The following is a 12,817-nucleotide window of genomic DNA, read 5'->3' as shown; positions in this document are numbered from 1 at the left end:
CTTCCGAAACTCCATGTATGTCTTTTGAGGAATTTTAGCTTGAAGTTGTTATATATCTCTAAGTTATATATATATATTTTTTATTTTATCCTTGTTTTATTTTTCGAATGATTTTGATTTGTATTCTTTTCCAAATCTTTGCATCCAAACCATGATAAACTTCATGCATTGCAGAATATTATAATTAAGTGCAATAACTAAACTATTTGAACTAATCCAAACTTTTAGATATATATTTAAAATTTTATCCATTAAAGATTCATAATATTAAGATTAAGACAATTTATATATCTGGGAAACATGATTTCTTTATGTTTTAAAGCAAAAAGTTATTTCTTTTCAAAAAAATTCTAAAACTAAAAACTGCCAAAATCATAATATTATGATTTACTTTTAAATCACTTTATTTCATTAATTTTTTAAAGATTTTCATGAATTTCTAGAACACTTACTATTCATTAAAAACATTTAATATTCCAATGCAGACTACACAAAAAAAAATTATTTAAGAATTAGAAACTATAAAACTTGGAGGGACTGATTTCAAACTATTTATACTTGAAAAAGTTAAAGTATGTTTACACTCTAAATTAATTACAAAAAATGTAATTTCCCTCTATAACTCTTATTTTATCTTTTACTAGAACTATTAAATTAAGAAAAAATAATATAAAATGAGGTGTAATTTTGCTACGGTTACTTCTGGAATTTAGAATAGCGATTTATGAGATATAGTTAATTATATTTTTGAAAAATTTATCTAAATTAATTATATTGATTATGCAATTTTGATAATTTCATGTTAATATATATTTCAAAACAAAAGATTATATAAAAATAGATTTTACGAACATTAACTGATAGTTGAAAATGTTAAACTAGGCTGTTAGATTATAAGTATTTCGTATAATTATCTGTAAAATAACACACAAATATAACTTGATAAAACTAGACATATTTAGACAATATTTTCAACTGTTTTAATTTAATTGATAAAATTATTTTTGAATGGATTTAAAACTGTAATTATCTGTAAAATAACACAAATATAACTTGATAAAACTAGACATATTTATACAATATTTTTAACTGTTTTAATTTAATTGATAAAATTATTTTTGAAAGGATTTAAAACTGTAATTTTTAACTCTTATAATATTTCATTTATAGGTTAATTGTTATATTTTTTATTTCTAATTGTTATTTTCTAGTATTGTATATTTATTATTAATATTATACTATATCATATCATATTTTCAATCAAATTTAAACTAAAAGAAAATAGCACACTTGTATACGGATATTACATTTTTATTATATTAATTGTAGCAACTATTTAAATACCTAGAAACACAGTCAATGAATCGAATTATATGGTGTATTTGAAAATATTCTTGATTTTATTTGAAACTTGCTGGTATAGCAATGGAATAAACTAATCACATGTGCCATATTTGTTATTCCCATGTTGAAGTCTGATGGACCAATAACACAAGGTTGGTTATCATTTGCATTAACCTTTTTTTTTTCTTGAATCTAGTGAAAAAGTTGAGGGAGTGAAAGAAAAACTATAGGAGAAATAACTAGAAATGAATATATGATGCGAGGTTCTTTCTATAAAATAGTGAAAATTTTGAATAAAATGGGTATGTTTTAAAATTGAAAAATGAAAGTAAGAGATTATATTTCATAAATAACCTCTATATATTTATAAAAAATCATTAATATTTTAGGTGATTTAAAAAACTTTGATTAACTTTTTTATATTAATTTCATAAATTACTTTTAGGTATCCTTTTTTATCTTAAATGTAATTAGTTCATTTTAACAAATTGTTATTTTAATATTTATATAATTATTATTTTTCTTAATATTTGATATTAGAGAAAATAAAATATGTATTATTTAAGCTTGAATAATACTTCATAATATATTATGTTTTATTTGTTATTATTTTTAGTTTTTGAAAATAAAATATTTAATTAATATTTATAACAATAAAGTCATAAATATGTATCTCTCCCCTCCCTCTCTTCCTAATGGAATTAATAAGTTATTGAGTTCAACAAGTTTTTCCTATTCTTAGTACTTATTACCAATGCTTTCACATGCATACATGAAACATGTTCACAAGTGAAAAGGACAAAATTTACACAATCTTAAATAATAATAATTAAATATAGGTTTTTAAAATTCAAACTACATAAAATTTAAATTATTGATATCTTTATATGTAAAAAGTTGTTTGGGAGATATATTTAAACCTGTATAAATTTAACATTGTTATTTTTATAAAGTAAGATTGAATTAAATTTATTAAAGTGTCTGTAACATCATTTAAACTTGTATAAATTTAACATTGTTGTTTATATAATTTAAACTTGTATAAATTTAATATTAATTTACATAGTGTAGTATTAAATTAAATTTATTATAAGAGTTAAATATATTTTTGTTAAACTTAAACGAAAGGTTAAAATTCGTTTCTTTCCAAGACATTGTTGTATTATAATATTTAAACTTAAAATACAAATGGATATTATTATTTTAATTTAACAATGTAATTTTTTTTATATATTAAATATTGTTTGAAACCATCGTTTAAATTAAAACGTATTAAATAATATAAACAACGTATAATAAAAAAAAAGAAAAAAGTTACTTAAAGGTGATGTAAAGGAAGAAGAAAAAAAAAATAACAAATAAACTAAGGAAAAGAAAAAGAAAATAAAGTAAGATAATGTAAAACCATCAAATAAACCAATTTAAAAAAAATCTAATATTATTGATTTTTAAACAAAATTGAGACTCAGTTAAATAAATAAAAATTAAAAAAACATATTACCATGACATAAAAATTAGATACATTTATTAGAATTAAAAGTTTTTTCCTTGAAAACATCACAGACCAAATAAAACATTAATTAATTTAAATGTGAATTTAATAAAATTTAATGATAAAATAAAACATTAATTAATGTTTATGTTCTATTTAATCCTTAATTATAAGTTACAAATAAAAGAAATAAAAAGAAATTAATATTATTACTTTTAAATATTAATTATATTTTCACATAGTAAAAGTCAGACCATGTTAAAGTATGTTTAAAAGTAACTGAAATTTCATATCTTGAACTTGTTCTTTATAATTTTAATATTTATATTAAAATTTAAATTTTATTCTACTACTGTCTATATTAGCTTGTAAATTAAATGAATGAATTATTTCAACTAATACATGACTAGTGCCATAAGTACATTAACTTTCATGAAAGATGAGTTTGACTAATTATTAAACGCTTTGATTTTTTATAATTATTAAATGTAAATTAAAAAAGTCATAACTAATAGCTACTTTATGGTTAAATAAAAACAGGACCACTCTAAATAAATAATACTAAAATAATGAGTGGCAGTGAAATTTTGAAGAAAGAAAAAGAGAGGTGACAGAATAGTATATTTTTTAAAAATAAATTTATCCGTGTCTTATTTTTTTTAAAATGTGTGTTACTGTGCAGCTAAGGGAACCTTTATCTAAGTGTCAACATCTGCACCGTCCAGATTTGAAAGATGTTCGAGATTTAAGCATAGGGTTTGAAACTGAAGAGTCCGCCCCTTTATGTTTGAATAGAGAGAAGAAAGACCGTTTAACTCTCTCTTTTCTCTTTTCCATCTTCCATTCTTCAATTTTGGTGGTTGACGTGCATTTGCAGATCTTACTTCGCTTTCGCTCGAGCTTGGATCTGCAAATGCGCACCGTTTCGACCACTTCCTCCGTTCTTTATCCTTGTTGGATTCTGAACCTCATCGTGGTGAGTAAAACCTTCAACGGTCACATTCCATTTTGTTAGCCTGTTCCATTTCCTAACATCGAATCGTGATTTCTTAACTTTGATCTTGTTCGACAATGAATTTCAGGATTCTGTTTTGGAATATGAGGTTTTTAGCAACTTTAATTTGAATTGCTCTGAGTGTGAGTGTTTTAATTTTGAAATCCTATGCATGATTTTGGAGGTGTAGGATTAGTCTTCTTCCACTGCGATGTTGGTACTGAATTATATAATTGAGCCATAAGACGGTGAGGTGGATGTTGATTTTGAATACCCTTTTTGGTTGAGGAAAAATGATCTGACCTTGAAATGTTTTTATAACTCAAATTTTTACCGATGAGTTTTATAAATCTATTTTTGGAATTTTAGTTTTTGAAAAACTTTATTTTGAATTTGAATTGCTCTCTGTTTATTTAATTGCGTGTCAATAGTTTTCCTGGACCGTTGTTTAGTACAGAGCTATGTAATTGAGAAATTGATAGGGTAGATGTTGACGCTTGTGATCCCAGTGGTAAATCTACGGACACGGTGATATACAGAGGAATTTTTTTTTGAAGATTTGAACATTGTTTCCCTAAATTGTTTGGTTTATAGCTTTTATTTTTATTCTTCGTTTCGCCTTTAACTTCTCATGCTTTTGTTTGTTTGCAGAACTGTGTTCATGTGATTTATTAATAGAGGGAGAGACTATAATGATTTGGAGAAGCAATTGGAGAGATAATTGCAGTGCAGTGGGAATCGGGGTAAGCTATTTTAGTTATCTTAGCAACAAACTATGGAAGGTGAGAGGACAATTCCTGCTGTAGATGGGGTGACAGATGGCGTTCAGAAAATTAGAGCTCTGCACGGGTAATTCTCAAAATCAACTTTATTTCACTACACTCTTAGACTAACAAGAGCATCTGTTCTTTTCATCTAAGACAGGCTCTTGGCATTAGCTTGATATATGAATGTGTTTAGCCTGTTACTTTTTAGCTAGCCGCAAGGCATTTCTTGTAAATATTTCTCACCTTTAGCACTTAATAATTGACATGTTTAGGCCTCGCACACTTGCTTGATTTTTTAGAATTATTTTTTAACAGGACCGAGGATTAGTATCTTCACTTTCCTAACTTTTGTATGTCCAATGTAGTTCTTGCTGTTTGTCCTATCGTTTCTCTCCAATAAAATTTCACTTATAACAAAAGAAAAGATTATTAGGGCTAGGCAATTGTTTCTATGAAGAGATGAAGTGAGTTTTTTCTCACAATAAAATACATTTGTAGGAGGACTACTGGCCCAACCAGGCGCTCTACAAAAGGACAATGGACACCTGAAGAGGTGGGTTTCTTAGACACTTGAGACATACTCTTTTGGAATTTCGGTAACGTTTAGTTTGTGACACAATTTCATGTACTCAACTTATCTTTTTATTGTCCACTAACGTATTTTTTTGGCACTATAAAATCATGTAACTGGTGAAGTGAAGCAGGTTAACGCCTTTCAAATAAATTTTGCATACAAAATGTTTGTTTACTTGCAATCATAGTTATTTTCTTATAATTTTATTCGCAGAAAATGTAATAATACCCCGGCTTTTTTTTTATACACATGAGAGCATTTAAAATTTTAGGACTTCTGACAGTTTTTCCTTAATTTCTTATATATAAAGTTTGATTGATAACTGTGTCCTGTATTATATTATTAGGGGATATTCATGTGTTTTTGTTTTTACAGGACGAGACTTTGCGGAAGGCTGTCCAGCGTTTTAAAGGAAAGAACTGGAAAAAAATAGGTAATATTTTAGAAGCAGGATCCACTTATGTGGTGCATACTTCCAATTCTAAATAAGTAATATGAATAATCCAAAAGGATATCAAGGGGGCGAAGGAATACGTTTCGTGGGATCTATATGTTGGTCCCCCTCGACTCGTTTTATATTTCTAATATTTTTGTCGTACATAATTTATTTTCATAATTTTTACACCTGATGGTTTTACACACTTTAATTTATGCAACTTAATTATATGTAATATTTTGTTGACCTTGTTCTGATTGCCATATTTATTTGCAGCGGAGTGTTTCAAGGATAGAACTGATGTGCAATGCTTGCATAGGTGGCAGAAGGTCTTAAATCCTGAACTTGTCAAAGGTCCATGGTCTAAGGAGGTAATCTGTATTTTCCATCCCATTGCCCCAGTTGATTTTATCTGTACATGCTGCTATATATTCTGACATGATATTAGATTGTACCAATTTTCTGTTTATATGTCTAATCGGAAGTTGCTTATCTAAACTAAACGCAAACAGGAGGATGAAATCATTATTGATTTGGTGAATCGATATGGTCCCAAGAAGTGGTCTACTATCGCACAGAAGTTACCTGGACGCATTGGTAAGCAATGTCGAGAAAGGTATGCCTATATGATTTCTATTTCTTTAAGGATACAATAATAAAATATCCTGATTGAAAATTTAATATTTCAAATATAGTATTTTTGTGATTATAACTTGAAATTTCAACAATTTCAGTTAAGATATTTTCGTCATGTCAAAATAGGTTGGCTTAATAGATCTGAAAAAAAAAATGTTATGATCTAAATTGGACTGCACTATTCCAGATTAAATGTGTTTAAGTTATCCCAACCCATAGGCTTATTGGTCCATTCTTGAATAATTATATTTTTTATATTAAAAATTATATATTACATTATTATATTTTTTTAAATTAATTATTAACTCAACATAACGATTTGTTTTGATAAGATGAATCCAACTTCATATAAGTTTTTAGATAGTCTCTTGAGTGATGTTTAAGGATTACTCAACCCTCTACTTTCAGTTGACCTATATTTGTCTCTGTGCCACATGATAATGTGTTCGTGTTACATAATAAACGATGGTGTTACTTATTTTTATTATTGGTTTTTCTGGTATTACAATCCAGGGGATGAAAAGTACATTTGAGTCATGTCATAACATGTATTAGATGGTTATTCAGGATAAGTCAGTAAAAAAGATGAAAATTTAAAAAATTGATAGAGGAACATAAACTATCTTCAGAGAATTTCAAGGATGTAGTTCATTTTTATTTATATGATTTGCATAATGTACAGGTGGCATAATCATCTTAATCCTACCATAAATAAGGAAGCATGGACTCAGGAAGAGGAGTTGGCTCTCATACGTGCGCATCAGATTTATGGGAACAAATGGGCAGAATTAGCGAAGATATTACCTGGAAGGTATATCGAGTTTTTTCCTTTTCTTTGAAAGAGGATTAGATTTTTATATTTTTGGGGTGGGGGGTTTGCCTTGCGAGAATTCCTTGTTTCTTTCTTCAGGAAAAATGGGCCTTGTACACAAACTTTCGTTATTGGGCCTTATAGCATAAAGGGGTGTTTATGCACCCCATCAAATTTTTCTCTGCATCCCATCATAGACTTTCCGGAAACTTTGATCCAGAATAGGAGTGGGATAAGTGTCTTCCGGAAAAAAATTTCCGGAATTAATCTATTGTATTCCAGAAAACAAAATTCGATTTAATGGGGTGAATTTTATTAATGGGATGCAGGAATAAACACGTCTAAAGTTGTAGTGGAACAAGTGGATGAGAAAAATAAGTCACATTTTCAGCAGAATAATAATTTTGAAAAAAATAAAGAGATATGTTCTTCAAGTTTGGACTATTTATTTAGGCATACATTTTAGCGGCCTTCACTCCATTTTTGGAGTTGTGGTTTCGTATGTAAGTTATGGGACTGATTTCGTTGGGTTTCTTCTGACCGGAACGTTCTTGGTTTTCCATGTGCGGTTGAAGTTCGTTCTTCTGTTTAGCTCTAAATATTTGTAATGTGATTATGCTTTGTGGAAACAGGACAGACAATGCTATAAAAAACCATTGGAACAGTTCCGTAAAAAAGAAATTGGATTCTTACTTGGCATCAGGCTTGCTTACTCAGTTACAAAATGTACCACTTGCTGGAAATCCGAATCAACCTATTGCTTCCGTCTCTTCGAGGTTGCAGCAGAGTGGAGAAGATAATGGTCCAAGGGGTACTGAAGGAGAGGAAGTTTCACAGTGTAGCCAGGAGTCGGCTAATGCCGGTTACTTTTCATCAGCCAGAGATATGAACAGTGTTGCTTTACGTACTGGAGAGGAATACAGGCCAAATGAAGAGCCTAGTCAAGCATCCTGTTCAGAGCCATATTACGTGTCTCTGGATGAAGTAACTGTATCCCTTCCAGACATGGCTGACCAAGAGATTTGCGTTGAACAGAAATATTCACACAACCCTGGAAATTCCAATAACGGGGAAGGCCAACTTGATTTAATTGACTTGACCAATATTTCCTCACTGGACTTTGGGCAGGAATCATCACAGTTCCAAAATGATTGCATGATGAATGTTCCGTTTCAGACTTCGGTGGGGTTAGGTGTCGCAACAACCATGCAACCGACATCTATGGACTCTGTTAAACCCGAACACATGTTGATGTCAGACGATGAATGTTGCAGAATCCTATTTTCAGAAGCAATAAGCGATGGATGTTTTTCTTCTGAAGATTATAATAAATGTGTAAATATGGTTGATTTATTAGAAGGCCCCTCATTTCTTTATCAGTCATCATTACCATCTGTCCCCTCAGTTGTTTCTTCTACTGGAGATAGGTTGATGTATACGGCCGAAGCCAATCAGTTGGTTGGCTCTGAGGATCAGCAGTTTGTCTCCAGAACGCAGGATAACATAATTTATGCCAGTGAATTGTCCAGTCCTCCTTGTATCCGTAGGATAGACAACACTGAAATGCAAGAGCCATCGGACGTTGTCAAAGATGATTCAAAATTGGTCCCTGTAAATAGTTTTGGCTGTGGATCAGATGCAAAGTCAACTTCATATGTGCATACAGAACAGGACACAGGTGCTCTATGTTATGAACCTCCCCGCTTCCCAAGCTTGGACATTCCTTTCTTAAGCTGTGATCTTATACAGTCAGGGGGCGATATGCAGCAAGAATTCAGTCCCCTTGGTATCCGCCAATTTATGATGTCTTCTATGAACTGTCTAACTCCTTTTAGATTATGGGACTCTCCTTCTCGGGATGATAGCCCAGATGCTTTGTTAAAAAGTGCTGCTAAAACGTTCACAAGTACACCATCTATATTAAAGAAACGAAACCGAGATCTCTTATCTCCATTGTCGGATAAAAGAATTGACAAGAAACTTGAGATTGAAATGACATCAACCTTGATAAAAAACTTTTCCCGATTGGATGTCATGTTTGATGACAATGAGGCTCAGGGAGCAGATTTGATTCCTCCATCTTCAATGCCGAAATGGGACTCTGGTACCTCTGTTGAAGATGATAAAGAGAATTGTGGACAAGCTGTTAAAGTGGAATCAGTAGGGGAGAAAAATAAGCATGCTATTTTGGACGACAAAAAATCTGAAAAAGATTCAGGTGATGGTAGTTCTCAGGAAAAAATTAAGCAGGAACCTGTTTCTGTTGATTCTGCGATCGATAATGATGGTAGCGCTGCCGAGGAGATTGTAAGTATTGCTCTGTTCTAATAAGCTGTTATAAAAAACTTGCAAAAGCTTATGCCATTATTTTGTTTGTCAGGTCCAACAACCGTCTGGAGTTTTGGTTGAGCATGATGTGAATGACCTATTAATGTATTCACCAGATCAAGTAAATTTGAAATCAGAAAGAGTTCTTAGTTTAAGTGCGAGAACTAAAAAAAATCCATGCTCAAGGATTAATTCACCATCTGTTTGGTTAAAGGAGCATGAAAGACTTTCAGTTGCCGTTACCTGTATACATTCTGTCAGTTCATCAGGCCCGGGGGAGAATTCGGGTGATCACACTGGAAATGATGGTGGTCTGGAAACATGTAGCATGTAATTTTCTTCAAACTAATTGTATTATAATTTTGTGTTACTGCCAACTGTTCATTATTTATTTTATTAGGGTATGTGTGTGTGAATTTTCGATCAAACTTTGATAAGGAGTGTGAGGTTTTGTGTTAGGATTTAAGTACAAGAGGAGAATTTAACCCAAAAGACCAGTCCATTAGGCAGAAGAATCTCTAAACATGAGTACCACATCTAAGTTTATTGTATTCAACATTGGATTCCTTATAGACCCGGTGGTTGTCCTTTTCTTCTTTAGACGACTTCACTTATTTTGATTATGATATTCAAGTTTGCATTTTAATCCAGACTGTAACTTTTTTGGTAACTCAACCCTCATTGAAAACACGACTTGTTAGGATTGAGTACAAAAGGAGTGTCCAACCCAAAATATTAGTGCAGTAGTGGTAGAACCTCTAGGCTTAAGTACCATATCAATTTAATCCGTTTAACCTTATATGATGATACTGTTGATTTTCTAAGTAGTTATCTCATTGCACAGCACTTGAAAAATTCATTTATTTAGTTGTTATTTGCAACGTTTTGAACTCTAATTGGTACCATTGATATTATGCTTTCATTTTAAAATTATTCAATGTCAATTTTCAGCGTTTCTGTCTGACTGCTTCTATGATTTCAGATTTGGTGGAACACCATTTAGGAAAAGCATTGAGTCGCCTTCAGCATGGAAATCTCCTTGGTTCATCAACACTTTTTTGTCCAGCCCCAGGATTGATACTGAAATTACAATTGAGGTACTGCTGGTTCTGTTGGATATTATTTATCTTGAAGTAGATTTTAATTTGACCACAATAACAAAAAAGAGCATTTTAATAGGATTTTGGGTACTTTATGAGCCCTGGTGACAGAAGCTACGATGCAATCGGGTTGATGAAACAGATCAATGAACAGACTGCTGCTCAGTATGCCAGTGCTCATGAGATCTTAGGAAATGAAACTCCTAAGGCGTTACCTAAAGGTAAGTCCAGAAACGATGGGGATGAAGACCGGGAAGATATCGATCCTAATAATCAGCGTGGGGACTGTTCTCAGTCAGCTTCAAGTGCCTTGGTAAAGCTTAATTTATTCCTATCCTTTCCCGTGAGACATAACCCTTTAATTTATTCTTGAAAGCTGAAACATATTTTGATATATGTTACGCCATATGCAAGAGAACCAGAGACAACATATAGTTAGATTATAGATCTCCTAATAAAGGGAAACATAACAATCTTAGTTAAAACTATCAGAAATTTATTATGAGGGATGCGTTTTCCTGGACCGTTTTCACGAAATTGCATCGAAGATGATTTAATTAAAGCTACAGCCCAAGTCTCTCCAAGCTTTTGGAGGAGGGTGGATACTTTTCCAGTCGCAAAAGTGAAAAAATCTTTGCTGTTAATTTTATTTTTCACACTTCAATTTTTAATGAACCACGAGCTTAAGAAGATTTCAGGATCCCTTTCTTGTGCAACAAATCCAGGAGTTTAGTCAATTTATAGCTTAAAAGGAATTTATTTGTTTGCAGATGGAACGACGTGTGCTTGACTTTAGTGAATGTGGAACTCCGGTCAAAGGTGATAGCAGCAAATCCTCAGCTATGAGCTTCTCAAGCCCAACTTCGTATTTGTTGAAGGGCTGTAGATAAGTTGGTCGTGAACTCAAATGCCAAAGCCTCCTGTTATTGTACCTTCATCTTCAAGTATAATTTACATATAGTTTACTATTTTTGAAATATTAATTTTTTTTATCCTGTTTATAGTGACAAGACTTGAATGCGTAATTGTAAGAAAAAAAAATTCTATTTCAATTTGTGACGGATCATGATTCTTAGTTTGTCACATCTATATAGTAGTCAAATACACATTCATGGATTTAGACTTCTCTACTGCAAAAGTAGCTACAGATTTGTCACATTTCATAACATTCTTCTTAGTTTATATCCTCTTTGCCAAATTTCCGCTGCACCCTACATTTTCAAACAGCTACGGCGGAGAAGGAGCAAGGAAAGCTCATTCTTCCTTTAGAAAAGAGCTAACAAAGAATATTTTTTTATTGATCCTACAGCTGTGTATTTGCCTTGTTAAAGAGGTTTGTTGGCTGGTCAAGATGATTTATGCGTGAAGCATATTTATGACATGAAAATGTTTTGGATGTCACTATATAAATTATTCAAGAAGCCAGCAAATCCAAAGGTTTTCAACACTAGAATCAACAAATGCACAATAGTATACTTAGTGTCCTAAAGTAAGGAGTAATGACACCTGCTAAAACATAAGAAAGTTCCTATGGATAATTGAACTGAAATTAGTGGCACGTCAATCTGAATTTGGAAGTAGAAAAAAATTGACCATGAAGCAAGGTATTTTTGATATGACAACTTTAATTGTATATTGAGGAATAATCATAAATTAATTAGTCAATTAGATTGTACGAGGATCTAATCCTTGTGTAATAATTTTGGGTTCCATAATACTGTAGTACATTATTGATCATAAAAAAATTGATATTGATTTTACATTATATCGAGGGACATACAAAAATGTCATAAGAATCAAGAGTTCTATGCTGGTTGATCAATGTTGGTATCTTAATTAAAAACCAATTATTATGAATTCTTGAAAAAGAATAAACTTTCCAGTGAGACATTCAACTTATTCTTCTCCAACGAAAAGAAAAGGTATTAGCTTATTATGGAGATTACCAAAGTAATTGTTCATCTTGAAGGAGTGTGCTGAACTGTGTTGGTAAGTCCAACTAATGTAATCAAATGGAAGAATATTAGACTTGGGATAGAGTCCATGATCAATTGTAATGATAAAATAATATCATAATATTAGTATAAATCGGATTCATGAACTTCTTATAAAAGTTTGCCATTATTAATAGTTCTAATTATAAAAATTTCCTCTCTTTTTTACATCAAAACCTAGAATGATAGAACTACCACTTTTCCACAATAAATACCAATGAAAATTGATTCTTAACCTAACCCTATGAGATATTTACTCATGCAACATTACGTTTATTATTATTTTCACTAATCAAAACTTAGTTTATTATTATTTTCACTAATCGAAACTTAGTTCCATA

At 31.0% G+C, this 12,817-nt stretch overlaps 1 protein-coding gene across 1 annotated transcript; it reads left to right on the top strand.

Moving 5' to 3' along the window:
* Window positions 1-3,638: 3,638 nt before the first annotated feature.
* Window positions 3,639-11,598, top strand: MYB3R-4 (myb domain protein 3r-4). The gene is made up of 12 exons (XM_088107036.1): window positions 3,639-3,812; window positions 4,482-4,679; window positions 5,096-5,150; window positions 5,547-5,604; window positions 5,884-5,978; window positions 6,120-6,223; window positions 6,926-7,054; window positions 7,687-9,361; window positions 9,435-9,712; window positions 10,365-10,479; window positions 10,562-10,795; window positions 11,253-11,598. Exons 2-12 carry the CDS (start codon window positions 4,606-4,608, stop codon window positions 11,370-11,372), a joined length of 2,937 nt encoding a protein of 978 aa, XP_087963162.1. The 5' UTR covers window positions 3,639-3,812; window positions 4,482-4,605; the 3' UTR covers window positions 11,373-11,598.
* Window positions 11,599-12,817: the final 1,219 nt, after the last annotated feature.

This window comes from Vigna umbellata, chromosome 2 (assembly GCF_029865625.1).
Source record: "Vigna umbellata cultivar VRB3 chromosome 2, Vumbellata_1.0, whole genome shotgun sequence".
Classification (NCBI taxonomy): Eukaryota; Viridiplantae; Streptophyta; class Magnoliopsida; order Fabales; family Fabaceae; genus Vigna; species Vigna umbellata.
This window is presented reverse-complemented; position numbering and strand designations above follow the sequence as displayed.